The sequence below is a fragment of the Callorhinchus milii genome, unplaced genomic scaffold (genome assembly GCF_018977255.1).
Source record: "Callorhinchus milii isolate IMCB2004 unplaced genomic scaffold, IMCB_Cmil_1.0 Scaffold1, whole genome shotgun sequence".
NCBI lineage: Eukaryota > Metazoa > Chordata > Chondrichthyes > Chimaeriformes > Callorhinchidae > Callorhinchus > Callorhinchus milii.
Window position 1 is genome coordinate 30470889 of NW_024704742.1, and position 22698 is coordinate 30493586.

Here is a 22698-nt window from a genome sequence, read left to right on the forward strand (position 1 = left end):
CACTCCCACCCTCGCCCGACTCAACTGGCAACCCAACCATTAGAGGATTGAATTCAAGACACTCGTCCTAACTTTCAAAGCCATCCATGGCCTTGCCCCCTCCTACCTCTCCGACCTGTTGACTCTCTACCAACCTGCCCGCTCCTTCCGTTCAGCAGGCTCCAGCCTGCTCCATGTCTCCTGCCCAATCCGCCCTACCATCGGTGGCCAGGCTTTCAGCTTCTCTGCCCCCACACTCTGGAACTCCATCCCACAGTCCCTTCGCTTCGTTTCCTCCCTTGCCTCCTTCAAGGCCGGTCTCAAGACCTTCCTCTTCGATCATGCCTTCAGTCGCCCGCCCACCTCTCTGGCTTCCCTCACCCCTACCCCACCCCTCCCCCATGCTCAGGTCCTGACCCCTGACTGTCCAGCGCCTTGGGACGTCCTCCCGACGTGAAAGGCGCTCTATAAATGTAATTTTGTTGTTGCTGTTGTCTTGCTCAGTTCATAAAACAGCCATTTTATTCTTCTTCCAGCATCTTTCACATGTACTGTTCAGCCAATTACAAGCTTGTTGCTGCAGGATAAGGGACCAGGTCTGGATTCACTCCATTTCTGAAGGTTGCGGAAATGATAAAAACAAGGCGATTGGAGAAAGTGCTCCTTGGGAACATTACTGGCGTCTGACTGGCCACAAGTAAGTTTTACAACTGCCCTTATTTGACTCGCTAACTCATGAGATCTCAGTTCTGACCCGGGACCTCCTGTGAGCCAAGGCACAGGGGAATAGAAAACACAGCTTATACTGCAAAGCGCTTTTTTCCAGCGGCCATCACCAGTAAAGGAACACTTTTTCCATCTCCTGCCCATACTCCACTCCTTTGCCCAGCCCCTTCACTCAGCAAACACAGGTGCACTAGTCCCTCTGTGCCACCATGAGTGCCCTTAGCTCCAAATACTCCAAGACTCTACCCCATGTGAAGGGTACTATATAAATGCAAGTTGCCGTTGAAGGATATTGTGCCTGACCTAAACTCTGCACCACATAATTAACCCCATGCTAACTTTCTCTCCCACTAACATCAGAATATCGGGGTCTAAAAAATCGTGAGTTTTAATGGAATTCCTTAATACAAAAACCGAAAGAAAGTCACAATGATCTGCAGGATCTCTGCTCTGACCCCATCTAGTTGTGGAGCAAAGTTCCCAGAGGTCAGAACTCGGTGCTTTTGGTTATCAGAAGGAAGGAATCGTATTAAAAGTGAGCTCGCATTAGGCATGACACCTATCTGACCTGACCTACCTTGATTCCAATGAGAATATAACACTTTGAAATCTACAATTAAAAGTTGACATTGATTATCGCTGGGGTTAGCACTCACTCACTTGTTAGGCCACACTCACCCTCTTAGTAAGGTCTCTGTTCCCGCTCTGCCCACTTGCTGCTCCTCCAGTGTACTGACAACAAGACTGACTCCCTTGGCCTTTACTATTGTGCTGAGGCCTTGGGCTGTGGTGAGGCGAGAGGGTGGCGGGAGTGGGCAGAGGGTAAGATTTACAGGATTTTTAAGACTCAAAATTGCTCTGGAAACTGAGTGTATAAAGTCAGCAAAAATGAATGTCAACTTTAAACTGAAATTTGAAACAGTTTCACAATTTACTCGGCATTAATTAATACAACATTAATTACTGGCATCTGACTGGCCACAAGTAAGATAGAGAAGATGTAACTTTTACTCCACTGTGCAAGAATGTTTATTGTTGTTATTGCTATTGTTTTGAGGTTGGCCAGAAGGTTTGCGACGGTCTTTTCCGATCCTAACCATGCGGAAAAACTGAATATTTCTGCCTCAACGCAAAACACTGGCCAGTGCTGTATCCTACCTTCTCATGTCTTCTTGGATGAAGAGTGTGATCATTTGCTTGGGGATGTGGAAGGACAGTGTACTTTCAGCCATCTGTTCCCGGACACACAACCACTTGCCATTATCTGTGGGGAATCTGTAGACTTTCCAGATGACGTTTTTAAAAACTAGAAGAGACGATACACATTATTAGAGAAATTGAGGAAAATATATATTCCCTGTAATCCAAAATACAATAATAATCCTTGCATTTGGTATAGTGCTTTCCATGTAGTGGACGTCTCAGTGCCTCCACAGGATTTATTGTGAAGTGGGGGTGGTTGTGTATTTGTGTGCAAACATGTCAACCTAATTCCTCACCACAACATCCCACAAATAGTTTTGAAATGAATGACCAATTTTATTTTGGGGGGATTTGTTGGGCAGGACACCGGGAGAAACTCCCTTCTTTTTTAGAATATCTTTTTTAGGATCTTTACCAGGCAGACAGGACATCAAGGTTTAATGTTTCCTCCAACAATTCAACATATCCCAGCACTGCGTTGGAGAGTCATCTTAGATTATACATGCCCAAGTCCGGATGTGGGCCTTAAACCCCCAAACCTCTGACCCAGAGGCTTAAATACAACAGAACACTGTTCTGAGTGCCCATGAGAAAAAAAAATTGGGGAGGGTGGTGGGGGTCCATAAAATCCCAATCAGCTTTATGCAGGGTGGGGGTGCATTCCGGTCACCAGTCCCGCTCGGGGTCAGGGAGGATGGAGGGCAGGGGGAGGAAGCAGGGAGATCGAAAGCACGGTCGAAGAGGAGGGACTTGAGATGGGTCTTGAAGGTGGCAAGGGAAGGGGCGAGGTGGAGGGACTGCGGGATGGAGTTCCAGAGGGGGGAGGGGGAGCAGAGTGGCAGAAGGTCCACCTGGCAATAGTGGAGTGAGCAAGGCGGGGCACGTGAAGCAGGCTGGAGCTCGCTGAGTGGAGGTAGGAGCAGGATGGTAGGGGGTTAGGAGGTCATAGAGATGGGGGGAGCAAGACCATGGAGGGCTTTGAAGGTGAGGACCAGGATCTTGAACTGTATCCTCTGTGTGATGGGAAACCAGTGGAGTCGGGCAAAGATGGGGGTGATAGGGTCACAGCGCCTGGTGCAGGAGAGGACGCGGGCTGCAGAGTTCTGGATGATCTGTAGCCTGTGGAGGGAGGAGTTGGGGAGGCCAACAAGCAGTGAGTTTGCATAGTCAAGCCTTGATGTAATGAAAGCCTGTATCAGAGTTTCGGCGGCCTGAGGTGTGAGACAGTGGCGGTGCCGGGCGATGTTGTGAAGGTGGTCGACTTTGAGGCCATCAGGTCACTGTCAGACCTCGACATCGCCATCAACTCAGAAATAAAGCTTTTATATAGATGTGAAATGCCAGCCATCACTTTGGAGTGAGCCAGCCCTGACGCTCATTGCACATTGTGGATTGTTTAGTGAGTAACGCAAGTGTACTCGTGGTATAATGAAGCATGTCATGACGGGATTCTGCTGTAATAAATAGTAATATAATAAATATTTTAATTGTAGAAGCCATAAATATTTAAGATGAGCAGGTCAGTGGCGCATACAGGGGCACGAGTTACTCAGCCATTCAGCTAGCCAGAGAGATGAAGAATTTGTTCTGCACAGTAACCAACAAAGACATCTATTTCAGCCACAGCTCACCCTAGCTCTACCTTTCACCTTGACATGGAACGAAAGCATAGAGAACCACAATTTAGTTGCATCCAAGACCATCAGGAATACACACAACATATTTATTTCAGCACATACAACCCACAAATATGCATAAATTGCCAACACCCCAGATTGTATCTACTTTACACTCTGAATTCATTTCTCCAGTTCCTTTCAATGGTGTGCAGCTTGAAGTGTGCTGGTTGGTGTACGATCCCTTGGGGACACACAGGGGAGATTCCTCCAGATGCTGTGACTCACAATGAAAGCCAAGTGCTCTGTCACCGTGCTCCCACGCACTTCACTGCTCATTTCTTTGGGTGTTTCTTCCTGGCTAAAGGGAAAAAGGCCTCTACATGGAGCATTGTTCAGGTATCAAAGCTGTTTCACCTAGTTCCACCTGAAGGTGCTGAATTGTTATAATCAGCCCTAGTTGCGCTAAGCAACGGAGGAGAAGCATCAGTCAGCTTTCCTGCTCCTGATCCTTTTGCCGACAAAATACAATCACAACACTTTACAGTAAATCGTATGAAGCGATTTGAGACATCCTCTTAACGTGAAAGGCAGTATATCAAATGCAAGTATTTATTATCCAGGGTCTCCAGCTGAAAGGTATGGTTGTTAGATATTCTGCAAGGAACAGATTGGACTTGGTTGTGATACTCTCCATGAGTAGTTTTCTGACGCTCACTTTCTGACACAGCACATTAAGACTGATCAGATGTGGGCAGCCCACATGGGGTAGTAAAGAGAGCTGCACCTTATGGACCAGGCTTGTTGGCTCAAACCCTAGACCATGCTATGTTTTCTGGTCTCAGCTGGGGCTGTGTGGGGAAGTTACCTTGGCCCCAGCTTTCCCAGGTTAAGAAGGGGAAAATCAGCAATGGTTCCTGTTCCTGGCCCTTCTATATCACTCTCGACTGGTTGTGTGCGCGTGTGGCAGCAGGATAGGGAGAGGTCAGGCTTGGATGTGATGCCCTCTACAGTTCAGTAGTCTGCTGACACTCACTGCTAATTCTCATACACAAACAACAGCCATTTTGGCGGGTTAGTGGAAGGCAACCAGCATCCCAGCAAGATAACGCCAGAACAGGAGAAGAGAGGAATATGTCTGGGGTGGGGGGGAACAATTAGAAAAATAACTGGATATGATAAATTTACTAAAAAAAAGAAAAGGAAGAATGATCACAGAAGTCGCTGGGAACACTCAGCAGGTCAGGCAGCATCTATGGAGAGAGGAAAGTGAGTTAACGTTTCAGGTCGATGACCTTGCGTCAGAACTCCTTTCGTCAGATGATTGTTCTGACAAAAGGTCATCCAACTGAAACATTAACCCACTCTTCTCTCTCCATAGATGCTGCCTGACCTGATGAGTGTTCCTATGACTTCTATTTTTATTCCAGATTTCCTCACGATTATTGTCATTATTAATAATAATAATCCTTGTATTATACCAAATACAAAGATATATTTGGTATAACGTCTTTCACACTGGGAGAATGTGTCAAATCCCTTCACAGGATTTTACTGTAAAGTGTAGTGACTGTGTGTATTTTGTCAAGAAAAAGATTTTAAAATAAGAAGTAATTGGGCAATATACAATCGCCAAACTTCAAGATAAAGGTATACTCACAATGCACAATATATCTATTCAATTCCCGCCCTGCATATTAAAACAAAGGTGCATTTAAAATAAACTCTGAATCTCCCTTGCATGTATATTCATACACATTTAGAGAGCAGGGAAGGACTTTTGTGAAAAACTAAACAAAACTGCATCTTGTTTTCTGTAAAACAACTGAGCAGTATCACATCACAAATTAGCCTTCTGGACACAGATTGCACCCTTCTAAATTGTTAGCCCCAAGGCAGCAGTCAGATTGGGGCTGTGACCAAACCATCACAATGACAGTCACAGGAAATCTCTCTGTGTGAGGCTTAAAAGAAACTGCCAAATGGCGGATAGCTAACTGGCTGCTAGCAGATGTATTGAGAAATGCTGTTCACACGTCAACTGCCAACAAAAACACTTCAGTGGTAAAGGCAGAGCAGAGCAAAAACACACCAACAATTACGGTTTATTCCAACTGATAATTCCAGTTGACGATGATAATCATTTTTGCCTCATCATTATATTATAGTAATCTTCTCTGAGTGTGTTTAAACCCCATACATGGAAACTCAAGTGGAAAGATTTGATCCACAAATGATTTTGAGGCAAAGTAAAAGTTTCTGATTGTAATTTAAATGCAAGTTTCAATTTGCAATGAATAATGTGTGTTTTAAAATAAAATTGCTTATGCTTTACAAGAATAACTGCATGGCTCCTTCACTAACCTAGGGGGTAAAGGCACAGTCAGTGTAGAAATGTGTAATATTAGACCAGAAGGTTATGGGTTCAACTTCTTGCAGCTGATTATGGACAAGACGGAAACCATATTCCTTGTCTCCCATCAACATCTTCACTCCTGTGGATCTACACTCTTCAACCTCCCTGGGCTCTCCCTCAGACTCATCGAACCAGTGCGCAACCTAGGCATCCGGTTCAACCCCCAGCTGTCCTTCCTCCCCCACATCTGGTCCCTGACCAGGACCGCCTTCTTCCATCTCTGCCACACTGTCTGCCTCCCACCGTACCTTACCCCAAATGCAGCCGAAACCCTCGTGCATACTTTTGTCACCTATCGTTTGGATTATTCCAATGCATTGCTCGCCGGTCTCCCCAGCTCCACCATTCACAAAATCCAGCTCATTCAAAATTTTGCCGCCTGCATACTGACCCGAACCAAACTCTGTACCCACATCTCACCAGTTCTAGCCAGGCTCCACTGGCTCCCCATCACTGAACGCATCGACTTCAAGATCCTCACACTTGTGTTCAAATCCATTCAATTCCTAGCACCTCCCTACCTCCCCGAACTCCTCACTCCCCAATCCACCACTGGCCCCTCCACTTGACTGGCACCGGCCTCCTGCTCATACCTCGCACACTCCTCCTCACCATCGGAGGTTGCGCTTTCAGCTACTGCGCCCCAAAACTCTGGAACACTCTCCCTCAATCCCTCTGCCTTGCCCCCTCTCTCAAGACTCACCGGAAAACTTTCCTCTTCGACCATGTTTACGGCCACCTCCCCCCTTCCCCTGGCTCGGAGTCAGGTTCCACCACTGTTAAGCGCTCTGACACAGTAACAACAACAAGATTACATTTGTACAGCGCCTTTCACGTCGGGAGGACGTCCAAAGGCGCTAGACAGTGTACAGCATTTCAGACCCGAGCTGAGGTCAGGGGAGGAGAGCGGAGGGGAGTGGAAGGGGGGTGACCGATGGCATGGTCGAAGAGGAGGGTTTTGAGGTGGAACTTGAAGGAGGCTAAGGAGGGGACGAGGCAGAGTGACTGGGGGATGGAATTCCAGAGGTTGGGGGCAGAGTCGCTGAATGCTCTCCCGCCAATGGTGGGGCGGGTGGGTCGGGGGTTGTGTAGCAGGCCAGAGCCGGCTGAGAGGAGGGAGAGGGCGGGTTGGTGGGGGGTTAGGAGGTCACAGAAATAGGGTGGGGTGACTTATAAGTGCAAGTTGTTGTTGTTGAATCAGTTGATTTCACCCACTGAGTGACATGAATGTCTCTGGTGCTACACAGAGAAATAAGCCTTTGTTCCAGTTCTTCCTCAATAAGGAAACAGAATGAAGATTCCTTCTGGTAACCAAAATTACACTGTATCAATTTGCAGAAGTAGATTTGAGTGGGAGCGGTATTCCCATAAATCAGAACAACAAACTCCTTATTAATAAATCCCACTAGAAATCGCCTAATATTGCTCTCCATTGAGGCTTTGCAGTTAATTACACTTAATTACAAAAGGGAGAATAAACGTACTTGATTCAAGCAGTGAGAGTTTGCCATTGTCGTTAACAGCTTGATGCAGCAGAGTCCCACAAAGTGAAGCTGGCTGAGAGNAAAAAAAATTACATGTAAATAATAATAATAAAATAATCATCTTTGCATTTGACATACAGTGTTGAAATATCTCAATGCACTTCGCAGATAATTGGTAGCTAGTGAATGAGCAATTTAGCTGGAGGGTTCTTGACCAGAACACCGGGAGAAACCCCCGTTTCTTTTCTTTTTGAATAGTTTCAGGGGATAATTAACATCTAGCTGAACAGAAAGATGGGACGTCAGTATAACATCTCATTGGAAAGACAGCACCTCTGACATTACAACATTCCCCCGAGACTCCCCCAAGTCCGACGTGGGGTTTGAACCAACACTCTCTGATCCAGAGACAAAAGTGTTACCAACTGAGCCAAGCTGACACCTCATTAACTATCCTCATGACTGTCCTCCTTGGTGGGAGTTAAGTGGGGTCTCCTTGGAGCTAAACTGACTCCAAGGTGACGTGGAATGTCAGAATCGAGCCAGCCCTCTCTGGCGGTCTCGGTATTCCAGTTCCTGAGCCAGGCAGGTCCGCAGTATTCCAGGGCACTGCTGATGACAATCCAGTCAGCCTGGCTCATCGGCAGGACCTGGAGGGGCAGACCAGTCACTGGGGGCAGGGAGTCAATCCACTGAGCTCCAACTAATCCTGCAAGAGCAAAATAATACCCCAAACAACCTCATTACTAGAACAATAAAGAGAGGCAAAGCCCCTATGATGCTAAATGAATCTGCTTTTCAAACATTATTTGACTTGAAGGCTCAGCAGGCTTTTACGAATGGTTAACACTTTTCTGTTAATTTGTTTCAACAATGAAATAAATATTCCTGTTCCCCTAAAATTGCACTCATCTTTAATGTTTGCTGAACTTGTCAATATAATCAGCAATTAAAATCTGGTCTATCATCATTCAGCTTCTCAAGAGCACCAATGGGTTTAACAGCACGAGTATGTTTCGCCCATTTGTGGGCTAAGCCTTTGCTAATTGGAATTATTTTTCAAGTCACGCTTTACCACCTTCCCTCCTCTCCTGAAATCATTCCTTCATCTTTGCCCTGTCTATATATTGAATCCCTCCTGAAGACTTATCTCAAGAGCATCAGTCGATTTGACCCTCTTCAATTGCACTTTTGGTCAACTTCCGATCACCACTCCCCTTGCTCTCCACCCCTCTCCATTCCAGCCAGCAGCTCAGGGGAAAACTCTCGACCAGTGACCTGGGACGTCCTCCCAATGTGAAAGGCGCTGTTTAAATGCAGTTTGTTGTGGTAGTTATATCTTTGATCACACCTACAGTTGTCTCCCTCTATCCCTCTCCATCTTCAGTGTCCAGCCCAACCATCGTGCAGGGCTCTGAGACACTAAACACAAGCAGTTGTCTCCTCTTTCCTAATCCTAGGTTATGGCTTCACAGGCATCAGTCACTCTCCAGATTTTCACCTAAGTGGGCATCATTCATGTGTGACAAAAGGCAAAATACTGCAGATGCTGGGAATCTGACATTCTGACGAAATGTCATTGAGTTGAAACGTTAACTCACTTTCCTCTCTTCATAGATGCTGCCTGACCTGCTGAGTGTTCCCCGCCATTTCTGTTGCTATCATTCATGTCTGAGTGCTGACAGTGTTGGCAGGCTTATAAGATCACTGGGGCTTCCCAGCTGTGTCCAAACCTATCCTATCCTCATTGGAAATTCACATACTTGTATCTTGTATCAAGAGTTTCTGACTAAGGATCATTAAGTGGTAAACTTGGCTGATATTACCTCCCTTACAGAGGTCAAACCACAAACCAATTGTCGTGACCCAACTGCGGCCCCAGCTGATATCAGCTAACACAGCAGGCTAACCCTGCTCTATGTGGCTCAGTCATTCCCTTGTATCAACACACTGAGCCATCAGGGAGCTCCAACATGCAATTAGCCATTTTTTAAAAAAGAATTGCATTGTTGTAAAGGAATTTATAGTTATGATAGATATATCAGCATCTGAGGAGGTCAGACCAGTAGCAGAGAGGCCACACCAGGGGCAGGGAGCAGGCCAGACCAGACCAGGGGGAGAGAGACATGTGCCGTTGGGGAGAAAATTAGAAAATACATAATTGGACAGGCTTTTTTAAAAAATCATTTGCATTTCATGCAATGCCTAAATATCAGAACATCTCAAAGCACTTGATAGTGAATTGCTATAATGAGTAGCGATTATGTAGGCAAACGTGGCAGCCAATTTGCACAGAGCAATGCCCCATAAACAGCTATGAAGTGAATTGAAAGTTATTTTATTTGGGGGATTGTTAGCCAGAACTCCAGGAGAAACTTTTAGTTTTGATGTGTTCCGTGGGATCTTTAACATTAACATGCAAACAAGATCTCAATTACATTTTTCATCATAAGGTCAGCACCTCTGACAATGCACCCCAGCCCTCACTGGAACGTTACCCTGGACGATGAGCTCAAAGGCCCCAACATCGCGCTTGAACCCACAACCTTCTTTGTCAGGGCAAGAGTGTTACTAACTGAACCTGGCTGACTATGTTCTGACTGAAATATTGAAGTGGAATTTGTGATAATTGCAAACCAGATTTATTATTAATAATCATTACCTTTGATATTGTGCCTTTCATGTCAGAAAATCTCAAACACTTCACGCAGTTTACTGTAATGTGCAGTGACTGTATTTTGTGGGTGATTAAGGCACCTCCAAACTATTGTGCCAAATGCAATATTCACACGTGAACTGTGAATTTCACCAGCTGTTTTGGACTTTGCTGATAACGATCCATGATCGCTCAACCCATGACCTTCGATAATCATAAACTGGAACTTGTTTTTAACTCAATGAGAATCCGGTTTGCAAATATAGTAAAACTCAGATAAATCGTATCAGTCGAGACCCATTCTTCTGCGCGTGCTTCAATGGATTGGGATATAATTTCCTGTGATTCAATACAGCCGGTAAGTGCAGGAGTAACAGAGGGTAGCAGAGTAGTGGTATGAATTAGGAGGTGATTAATATGAGTGGTGCAAAGAAATCTAACTGGTTTTGATAGGAAACTGAATGGGACTCTGGTGAATGTATGACTTAAGACTTATACAAGGTTTACTGTATATTACAAATTGAACCCACTGCCTGAATCCTGGATTCCGATCTTGATAAGAATGGTGCCCAAGAGTTTTACAGCTAAAAATGTAAACTAAAGGTCATCATCTATTGTTAGGATGACACCTCCCCACAGTTTTAACCATGATGTGGCTTTGTAATCTTGCAACCGTCTTAAAAAATAAGAGACAGGCTGGCTGTCAGGCACGTAGAGTTGTGACTTTTCCTTTTCCCCACCACCACCCCTGGTTTACTGTTTCCCAGCAGTGTGAAAAGGCAACATTATTTTATTCCTTGAATTTGACACAGCGCCTTTCAGGTTGAAAGGTTGTCTCAAAGCACTTCACAGGTTTTAATGTTAAGTGTAGTGATTCTGTATTTTGTAAGTGACATGCAACCAATTTGCACATAGCAATGTTCCACAAACAACCATAAAGTAAATGCCAATTTTATCTGGAGCATTGTTGCCCAGTACACTGGAAGAAACTCTCTTCTCTTTTCAAACAGATATTTTCAAATAGGATGTTTGGTGTCATCCTGGAATGGCAGACGGGATCTCAGTTTAATGTCTCATCTGAAGGATGGCATCTCTGACAATAAAGCATTGGAGTGTCAGCCTTGACTGAGAGTTCAAGTCCTATTGTGGGTTGTGAACTTGCAACCTTCGGATCCAAAGGTGAGAGTGCTACCAACTGAGCTAAAATAATTCTTCAACCTGCTTCTAAGATAAACATAGGAACAGAAGGAGGCCATTCACCCAGACAAGCCTGTCCCATCAATTTATAAGAAACTTCACATTATGCCAAATGTGCAGGTTGCTTTTACTCATCTGTGTGATTTACTCACTGAATCAAAACATCCATTAATTATAAAGAGGCGACGTTTTGAGTTGCCAGATTAAAAGGAAAATAAATGAACCAAACAACGCAAGGGTTAAGAGAACAAACCTCCAACACAAAATTTACACCGAAATGTTGCTAACACGGACCCTGTTGGGTGAATAATATCTTTCGCCAAGCAACTAATTCAAGAAGCAGCATGAGCACGCAAGTAATTCCAAACTTCATTCAAAGGAGCACTAACAAAAATAGAAGCAAAGCACAAAGCACAGCAGTGCTTCGCTCTTACCTTTCGTCCGGAGACTTCTGTGGGGCTTTGCTCTGCCTCCTCGTTCTCTGTCTCCCCCATTTTAAGGTTGCTGACCACTATGATCCCCACTTTGTGTGAACCATTAAGAGGGCTGAAAACACAAAGGGAAATCTCCTGACTCAAAGTGAAAGGAATTCTCAGCGGTATTTTGACAGGTCATTCATGGTTTCAAAACGGTCATTGCTCACAGGAGTTCTGAAATATTATTCCTTTCAAAGCACTGCCTGGCCCAGGAGTATTCTGGCTGCAAGATCGCCTTCCGCTTTACTGTGTATTTCTGTTGCATCTATTAATAAACTGCTCATATGTCAATCAGTCCTGTCCAGCATTGAGCAGTAAGAGCAGTGCACTGAATACACAGCGTCAGACCTGAGAAGTAACTTAAAATAAAACCACAAACAAGTGCTAGAAAATGCTGCTTTGAACTATGAGAAAATTGAATTCACCACAGGTGATTGAGCTGTGCTGAAAGCGAGATTCACTCATTTTGTTCATTATTTTGCTTATAGGTAGATGTTTCTGTTATCTGATTTGCTTAGGAGATGCTGTTGACACAGAAGCAGAGACTCCACTGTCTTAGAATTAGATCACCCATCCACAAGCACGTTACACTATCAACACATCACCAACACCAACTTGCATTTATACAGCGGCCTTCACCCAGGATATTGTCGGAGTGCTGCACAGTGGCAGGGTGCGACCTGAGCAACCACAACAAAATTACACTTATGGAGCGCCTTACACGTTGGGAGGATGTCCCAAAGCGCTCCCAAGAGCAAGGGAGAAGGGAGGTGATTATAAATGTGGTCGAAGAGCTAGTTCTTCAAGTGGTATTTAAGATTTGAAGATAGATCAAAAGGGGGAGTGAGGCAGAGGGATTGGGGTATGGAGTTCCAGAGGTTTGAGTCGTTGTGCCTGAAAGCAGGGCTACAGATAGTGGTGTGGAGGAGGGGTTGGTGGACACACAGCTGTCACACAGAGGTGTTGTGTGTTGGAGGGAGCAACTGGAGAGGTTGATATGGTGAGGTGAGGAGATGCTGATGGGATTTGAACATCTGGGTTAATGCACACAAGTGCTTGGCTGGCGAATTAAATAAACATTAACACGCATCAAAAGGCCACAAATTCATCAGATCAAAGGCAGCACAACGCAAGTTATTAATAGGCTACTCAGCAAAATGTTCGAAGAATTAATTTCAGACATCTCCCCTCCATTAAAGTTTCTAATGAACACTTTACACTGCAATAGAGAAGACTGAACAGGGCTTTAATCATCACTCTGTGGCCTGCTTTACCATAAAACACATGGAAGCCAAGTCACTATAACAACCGCATTATTATAACAAGCAGACTGAGAAAATAATAATAATATGATAATCCTTGCATTTGATATAGCGCTTTTCACGTCTTCTTGATGTCTTGAAGCGCTTCACAGAATATACTGTAAAATGAATTGACTGTATATTTGTAGGGGAAACCTGGCAGCCGATTGCATACAGCAGTGTCCCACAAACAGTCATGGATTGAGTGACCAATTGTTATTTCTTTCTTGAGGGATTATTATCAGGTGTATGGAGTAAGGAAACTTGCCCAAGGTTTCGCCCTGTCAGGAATCAAACCCAGGTCTCTTGCTTGTGAAGCGAGTGCTCTAACCACTGAGCTACAGGACTCCATAAAATCAGGCTAGTCCAGAGACGCAGAGAGTGTGCATGTGTGTATGTGAGTGAGAGAGCGACAGACACAGGCACACACACTTACATACATACACACAAGAAGATTAAAGCAGAATGAAAGAGATGAGTATCGGGCATCATAGAAAATGTACCAAATAGCTGTGAACTGATTAAGGCAAAAATTAAATGCTCTGTACAGTGGAATCCTCCACTTATTTATAAAGTCACTAAGTCTGGCTTCATCATGCCTGCTGCTCATCTCCTTCATTGTACTGTGTAGCAACGATTATAGAGACCTTCGCAACTAGCCTTGGGAAAGGATAAAATGTGATTATCTCTGCAAATCGCTGGCTGTTGTTCCACTGCAGAATTTGCATCAATTCTATGGAGTTTTTATAACAACAACAAATCCTCGCATTTGATATAGGACCTCATCATGTTGTCGAAAAATTTTAAAACGCTTCAATGGATTCATTGTAATGTGTAGTGATAGTATATTTGTAGCTGAACATGGCAGCAAATTTATTAATAGCAATGTCTCACAAATGGCTAAAAAGTGAATGACCAATTTTATCAGAGATTATTGGCCAGAACAATAGGACTAGCGTTCTATTGGGACCATTGCTGTTTTTGATCTATATAAATAACCTGAATTTGGGTATAGGAAGTACAATTTCTAAATTTGCAGATGATACTAAGTTAGGAAAAGTAGTAAATGGTAAGGAGGGTAGTAGCACACTGCAATAGGACATAGACAGACTGGTAAAATGGGCAGACACGTGGCAGATGAAGTTTAATGTGAAGACATGCAAAGTGAAGCATTTTGGGAGGAAGAATGATAAGAATGATAAGCTGATGGTACAATCTTAAAGGGGGTGAAGGAACAGAGAGACCTGGGGGTTCACATAAGCAATCTTTGAAGGTGGCAGGACAGGTAGATAAAGCTGTTAAAAAAGCATACGGGATACTAGGCTTTATAAATAGGGGCATAGAATACAAAAATCAGGAAGTTATGATGAACCTTTACAAAACACTGGTTAGGCCTCAGCTACAGTACTGTGTTCAGTTCTGGGCCCCACACTTTAGGAAGGCTGTCAAGGCTTTGGAGAGGGTGCAAAGGAGATTTACCAGGATGGTACCAGGAATGAGGGACTTCAGTTATCAGGAGAGGCTAGAGAAGCTAGGATTATTCTCCTTGGAGCAGAGAAGCTTAACAGGAGACTTAATAGATGTTCTCAAAATTTTGAGGGGATTCGATAGGGTGAACAAGGTGAAACTATTTCCACTGGTGGGTTGGTTGCTAACCCGAGGGCACTGATTTAAAATAGTTGTTAAAAGGAACAGAGTGGGAGGTGAGGAGAATTTTTTTCACACAGCGAGTTATTTGGATCTCAAATGCATTGTCTGTAAGGGTGGTGGAAGCCGATTCAATAACAAGTTTTAAGAGAGAAGTAGATAATTATTTGGGGAGGACATGTTTGCAAGGGAATGGGGAGTGAGCGAGGGAGCAGGATTGATTTTCATAGCTCTTTGCAAATAGCCGGCACAGACTGTGCTGTATAATTCTATGATAACCTTCCAACTCAAAGGTGTGAGTTCTGCTGACTGAGCCAAACTAACACCTTAAAAAGATTTTCCCCATGGCCTACCTCAATGGTGTAAGGCAAATGAAGCATTCATCATTTGTTCAGCTCCAGCTGTAGTAGCCAGCCCTGGATGAGAGTACTTCTCTGATAGTTTCTGCTCTTCTAGGAAAGAGCAGGCATTGTCCGAGACCTGTGAACACTGCGCCTGCAAACTCTCATCTGGATTAGTTAGGACAATTTTATTTTTGTTGTACACCATTTAAATGCAGCACTGCAATGTAACTTGTATCCCAAAGGATCAAGTTTAAGATCTTTCTCCCCATCTTTAATTCCCACCATAGTCCTGCCCCACCCTACTTAAACTTTTTCAGCCCTACATTCCAGCTATACCTATCGTTTGTAGGTCATTTTGTAGGTTAATGAATGCTGCCCTCTCTTCCAAAAACAATTTGCTTTGCTACCTGTATTTATTCCTGCCTTGAAAAACTTCTTAAAATGTATCGCTTTGGTCAACATCATTAACTTCCCCTGTTCAGCGTCCACCACCTACATGCATGCATGTGTGTCAGCTTGACTCAGTGGTAGCATTCTCACTTCTGAGTTAGAAGATTGTGGGTTCAAATCACAGCCTAATCTGACATTCCAGTGCAGTGCTCGGGAGGTGTTCCATTGTTGGAGGTGCCATCCTTTTGGATGAGACGTTATCTGAGGTCCATTTGCCTATTCAGGGGGACATTAAAGTTCCTATAGCACAATTCGCAAGGAGAAGGGAGTTTCTCTCGATATCCGGGCTAACAATCCTTCTTTACATGTATGAGGCATTAGAAATTGCTCACGCTGTCTGTTGCAAGAAAATAGAGCACTAACACACTTCAATCCAATGATACATTGCATTCAATGTATTTTGGTTTATATCACATACTCAGTCTGGGAGCAACAGGGAACGGATTAAGATCTCCCATACTAGTGATGTTATGAAATAAATTGGCCATTGAATAATTATATTTGAGCTGTACAATACAGCAGTCAGGGAAGATAACTATTTCCATCCGCTTGGCTCATCACTTCATCGCTTGTGAACTGCCAAATTTGTCTCACTTGGAGACAGGTATCTCCTCTAGCCAAGGACTCCAAACAAACAAGGCAACAATAACCCATCTTAATTGGTCTGACATATAGTTGGAAGATATGGCTTTGGAATAGCCTGTTTCTTTAAAGGTTTTCTTTTAAAAAAAACATTGGTACATGCTTTACTACTCCGTTTCGGCCGGGTTGGGTTCAATGGCCTGGAAAACCTGAATATGTAATCCAAATAGCTAGCAAAATGAGTAGCAATCTGGGGCTGTGTTGCCGGACACACTTTCCTGCACATGCACACCCGACCCATCCGTTAGAGTTTTATCTTTAGTTGAGAAAATCAGAAAGGAGGGGGTCGGAGGCAGTTGGTTCAGCTCTGAACAAATCTACATTCATGCCCTATGTCCCCGTCATGTTTAAAACAAGACAATTAAAACAATTCCAGCTTTCCTCAGAAGCATGCTGGCATTAGTATTTGCAAATGTAGAAAGCCTCTTTAATGCTATTGCTAATTTCTCTTGATGTTACATGTCATCATCCTGACAACAATGTTTACAATGGGAATCTCTGCAATGTAGAATCATAGAATTATAGAGAACAGAAGGAGGCCATTCAGCCCATCATGTCTGTGCCGGCTCTTTGAAAAGAGCCTGTCTAAATCAATCCCATTCCTCCGCGCTCTCCCCATAGCCTTGCAAACTTGTCCTCCCCGATATCTACTTCTCTCCTGAAAGATGTTATCAAATTGGCTTCCACCACCCTTTCAGGCAGGATCCTGATGTGCTACGTGAAGATAGGAATACGAGGACAGTAGTAGGCCATTTGGTCCTAAAATCTGCTCCGCCATTTACCTAGATTACATCTGAATTGTTAACTCAGTACCATTTTTCATACCTCATGCCTCTTCTTCATACCCTTTGATACTCTTATCAGTCAGTATTTATCTACTCACCTCTGAAATATTCCCACCAACTCTGCATCAACAGAGATTTGAGGAGTGAATTCCACAATCTCACAGCTCTCTGAGTAAACAAATGCCTTCTCATTGCATACTGACAGGTCTAAATCCAATTTATAGATTATGCTCGCTTATTCTGGATTCTGCAATATTTGGAAATAGTCTCTCCTTATTCGCTCTGTCAATTCCCTTTACTATCTTAATCATCTTGTTCAGATCACCCCTCAATCTCTGTTCAAGGGAGGTACAGAAATGTTCCGTTCAATCTATAATTCCTCCTTTTTACTGATCGCACGTTCTGGGTGAGGAATGATCAGGGAGGCATTTGCTGTGTTAGACCACTGGAGATGGATTTTCATGGATTCATGTTTCATGGATGTTACAGACTCCCAGACTGACAAAAACAAATCCCTGCAATCAGCCCACAACAGCCTGCTACTTAAACACCAACCTTGAAAAAAACTGAATTGGCCAGTTACAGCAATTAATCTGTTTCAGACTTTCTTGATGTCTTGATTGTCTTTGTACAAAGGAATGGTACGATTAAAACGTTATGATATTCACTGTTTTTCAGTCTCTGCTTCTCTGAAATGGGTCTTCTATCAGTCTCTACTCTCGGTACTGTCTTCTTTGTCTCCCTCTTTCTCCTACTCCATCTCTCTCTGCGTTCCCCCCTATTTCTCCTCCTTGCTCTCACCTTTTGAACACTCCCTTCTGTTACAGCATCTTTCATTCATTTTCATGCGCTCGCGTGTCCTCTATCCAAATGGAAATGACTTTAAGGTGGAATCATCAAATTGCTTCTTTTTGTAAATTGAACATTGCTCTTTAAAAACGACATTCTCTGTGATATCCTCACAGTTCCTGACCAGAGACAATGTGGCAGATAACACGATTGGCTGGATTACAAATTTGAGGCTGTTTGATTTCCAGCTGGTCCAGTATTCTCCTCATCTCTTGTGTAATAAGCAACATGTACCGAGACTTCGCTGATAGTCTTATAGCAAGAGTCTTCGCAGTACGGGCCAACTCTTCAACCAAGAAGTATATCACAGAAGAGCCCAATCTCATTCTCACCCGACATAGAAAATTCCACCTTGTATTAGTCTTTTGTCCTTAAGATTGCGCACAACTGTGTCAAAAAAAAACTTAAATTCCGTCTCAATTCAACAACAAATTACAATTCAACAATAAAAGGCTATAAGGCCAATTGCAACACCCCGAAGTGCACCTCTGGCTAGTATCAGCTAACCCAGTACAGATTCAACCTTGCAACTCTCAGTCAGTACAGCTCTGTGCAGCCCAATGTTGCACCAAGACCCATTAATGGACTGTCGGAGTCCTGTAGCTCAGTGGCTAGAGCACTCGCCTCGCAAGCGAGAGCCCTAGGTTCGATAGCCGGCAGAGTGAAATCTTGGGCAAGTTTCCTTACTCCACACATCTCTGTTCACCCCGCAGTAAGTAGGAACCCGGTTGTTAGTTGACTAGTGATCGCTTTTCCGGGGTAGTAATTCCTTAAAAAAAATTGGTCACTCAATTCACGACTGTTTGTGGGACCCTGCTGTGTGCAATTGGCTGCCGCGTTTCGTCCACAAAATATACAATCAATTCATTTTACAGTATATTCTGTGAAGCGCTTCGAGACGTCTCGAAGATGTGATGAGCTATGTCAAATGCAAGGATTATTATTATAGTATTATCGGAAATCTAACAGGAATTTGGCTAAGGTAAAATCAGGCTTCATTAATAGTGAAAGAGTCAATTCATAAATTCAGAGAATTCAGAGAAGCTTTATTAAACGCTCAGAGTCTCCAGGACCAGTACTGGATGAAACAAAGTGTAATCTTACAGATTTCAACTGCCAGATCACTTTGCAATGACTATGAAGCTGCATATTACTTGATTCCAATTTGTACTGGAACAATATCTCAAGGGAGAAAAGCAGGAATTATGTTGAAAACATTGAAAGGTGAGTCTCTTTTATTCTCTTTTCTTCTTCCCAATGGACTGAGCAGCCGAAATGTTTGCTGGCTGCCTGAACCACTTGTGAAAATTACCATTTCAATGAAATAAAGGAGCATAAATCTTTTATTTACTTCATGAATTATCTAAAGACAGGAAGTATCTGCCTTCTAATAATACAGGGCATCTTAAAGTGGTATCACCATATGTAAAAAAATTGCATTTGGCCATAAATGTTTCAGTGAATTGCTCAGAAGGTGCTGGATAGGGTTGAGAAAGTGAACCCAGTATCATTTAGATTCTCCAAAACAGCAGCAGAAGAGGCTACATGATTAGGGTTGTAAAGGACAGTAAATTTTAGAACAGACATCAGGATGTATCTCCTTACTGAGGGTGCAATCAAAGCTGGAACTGGTTAACAGGAAGCGTAATTGAGGCTAAGCCAAGAAACAGTTTGATGCTGTGATGGGAAGACAGTAGGTTGAATATTCTGGAAGGATGCTATCAAGTTCCTTCCTCGTCCTCTTGTAACCTTATGACTGGATTACAAATTTGAGGCTGTTTGATTTAATCCTTGCATTTGATATAGCACCTATCACGTCATCGAGACCTCTCAAAGCGCTTCACAGAATACAATTGAATTGACGGTATATTTTGTGGGCGAAATGTGACAGCCAATTGTGCACAGCAGTGTCCCACAAAGAGTGGTAGATTGAGTGACCAAATTATTATTATATATTTTTTTGAAGGGGTGATTACTTCTTGAAAGCAATCTGCCAATCGACTAACTACCTGGTTCCTACTTACTGCTATGTAAACAGAAATGTGTAGAGTAAGTAAGGAAACTTGACTAAGGTTTCGCCCTGCCCAGGAATCAAACGTAGTTCCTCCTGCTTGTGAGGCAAGTGCTCTAACCAATCCTTGTGAGGAGTGTGCAGAGATCTTATTCCAAATGCTATGAAATTAGGTACTATTCCCTCCAGAATTGGTCCACATCCAAGTCCTACTGTGTACTGGATTTATAGAATACCAGCAATAAAATACTGCACAGCTGCATTAGGTTCTTTGTTTTCCAGAGATTGCTGTTAAAGAAAGACACACCCGGGATTGATGGTGCTAGTTCATGACAATGTCCCTCCAGGCATATTTTTCCCTGTAGAACGCGCAATTTTTTATTTGCCCATGATAATAAAAAATAGCTCCACAGAACTTCACAATGACCTTCAGACAGAGCAGGAAGTCTGACACAAACCCCAAAGCCACTTACTTCACCATTTCAATCATGCACAAGAAACGTTATTCTCTTTGCTGCATCACTTCTAATGCTGCTAATTTTTTCAAAATAGCAAGCATGGAAACATCCAAAGTTACCACTTGAAAGCAAACTCAGTTTTAAAGGTGGGGAACCTCAGTTTAATTTGTCATGCAAAAGACAGCACCTCCAACATTGTAGCGCACCCCCAGCACTGTAATGGAGCATCAGCTTAGACTATATGAGTCACAAAGTGAGACTTAAATCTTCAACCTTCTGACCAGAGGTAAGAGTGCTACCAACTGAGCGAGGCTGACACACACTCATGATTGGAGAACGTTACATGAAATCTCTATCACTTTTGAAGTTACAAGACAAAAATGTTGTAAATCATCGTAATTATAGTGAATAAGCAGAGACTTGTCTGCACCAGAGCCATTTACTTCAATGGTAGTCTTCTGAAGGACTCGTAGATCTTTGAATTTTTGGAACAATCCCTCTTGATTTTAACATTCATAAATCGCATTAATGATCGAACTGATTCCATTAGTGTTTCTTGAACTACTACTGGCACTATTCATTTTTTACTGCTTGTACCTTTTCAATCAATTAACATTGGTTCATTCCCTCAGGCTGTCAGTTTATTTGAATGTCAGACACCAGCTGTTTGAGAAAGATCAGAGAGGCTTTAGTCACTGAGGAATTGGTAGGTCAGGAATAATGTGGAAACCAGGCAGGTACTTACTAATTTATTCATGTCTCTAACTTTCATAATTTAATCAACAGTCACTCCCTCACCCAAAGGGTAGGATTTAATCTTACTCTGTGTCTCTCATTGAGTATTATACTCATAGTCTGAGCTCATCCAGAAAACTCCAGAGCTTTTAAGTATAACAGGTCCCCTAATGCCCCCCTCCACATCCATCAATTTGGTAATATTTCCTGTCTTTAGTGATCAGCTGAGTCTTAATCCTCACAATATTCTTTTTGGGGTGGAATTGTGGCGACAGCTGTGCATCTGTACTTAACCCAAGTGACCCCGCTTCATGCTCTCAGCCTAGAGAGGGAATGTCAGAGGTGATTCAATACTAAACCCAAGCTTCTTCCTGTCCTCATCAGATGCCCACACTCACTCACTCACCTTAGGAGAGGAGAGTCCTTTTGACAGTTAAATAGTAATATCATAGAATCATAGAATTATACAGCACAGAAGGAGATCATCCGGCCTATTGTGTCTGTGCTGGCTCTTTGAAAAGGGCTATCCAAATCAATTCCACTCCCTCACTCTCTCTCCGTAGCCCTGCAAACTTGTCCTCCCCAAATAGTTATCTATATAACTAATCCTTATGTTTGAATTAGCACCTCATTATGCCATCAAAACATCTCAGGTAATTCACGGATTTTCCTGCAGCGTGACTGTGAGTCTTGCGGGCAAATGCGGCAGCCAATTTGTGCACAACAATGACCTACACCCTGCCATGTCCAATTTTCATTTGGGGAGGATTGTTGGCCAAGACACCGGGAGAAACTTCCCTCTCCTTTTGAAAAGTGCCATGGGATTGTTAATTTCCAACTAAACTGTAGAGGGGTCCGCAGTTTCACATCTCATCCAAATGACAGCATTTAGGAGCAGGAACCCTAGATTTTCCACCTCCTTAACCTAGGAACATTGAGGCTTAATATGGTGCCATTATTGCTGCTCTGGCCGAGGTCAATAACACAGATAGACTGGGACCTTCCTGGTTCATATGGCTCAGTTCAACACTGGGCAGCACTTTACTGAGCCATCAGGGTGGGGGAGCCCTCATTGAGTTTAGTTATAAGCAAATTAAAGACATATGTGATAACAACCAATGTGACAGGCAGATTTCAAGCCCTATAATGGCCCTTTACTTTCTAATTATTTACTCTCATTTGTAAGTGCTAACATTGTGAGGTACCCTAACATCAACCCCCATGGTTGCACACTACAACTCACCAAGCCAGTCAGGAACCTAGGTGTCTTATTCGACCCTCAACTGTCTTTTCTCCCCCACATTTAAGCCATGACCCGCTCTGCCTTCCCTTAACTCCGTAACATCGCCCGACTCCGCCACTACTTCACCCCTCAGACCGCTGAAACTCTTGTTCATGCCTTCATCACCTCCAGGCTCGACTATGCAAACGCCCTGCTTGTCGGCCTTCCCAACTCCTCCCTCCACAGGCTGCAGATAATTCAGAACTCTGCACCCCGTGTCCTCTCCTGCACCAAACTCTGTGATCCCATCTCCCCCACTCTCGCCCGAATCCATGGCTCCCTATCCTTCAGAGGATCCAGTTCAAGATCCTGGTCCACACATACAAAGCCCTCCATGGCCTCTCCCCACCCTACATCTGCGACCTCCTAACCCCCTACCAACCCACCCGCTCCCTCCGCTCAGCCGGCTCTGGCCTGCTCCACGTCCCCCGCCCCACCATT

At 43.7% G+C, this 22698-nt stretch overlaps 1 protein-coding gene across 1 annotated transcript in view; it reads right to left on the reverse strand.

Annotated features, from left to right (window-relative positions):
* inpp4b (inositol polyphosphate-4-phosphatase type II B) overlaps positions 1 to 22698 on the reverse strand; it is a 203354-nt gene that overhangs the window by 85759 nt on the left and 94897 nt on the right. The window contains exons 6-8 of the mRNA XM_007897646.2: positions 11712 to 11823; positions 7425 to 7497; positions 1864 to 2011 (exon numbers count right to left, since the gene is read on the reverse strand). Coding sequence (XP_007895837.2) covers positions 1864 to 2011; positions 7425 to 7497; positions 11712 to 11771 — 281 coding nt within the window. The 5' untranslated portion in view covers positions 11772 to 11823. The remainder of the gene's footprint in view (positions 1 to 1863; positions 2012 to 7424; positions 7498 to 11711; positions 11824 to 22698) is intronic.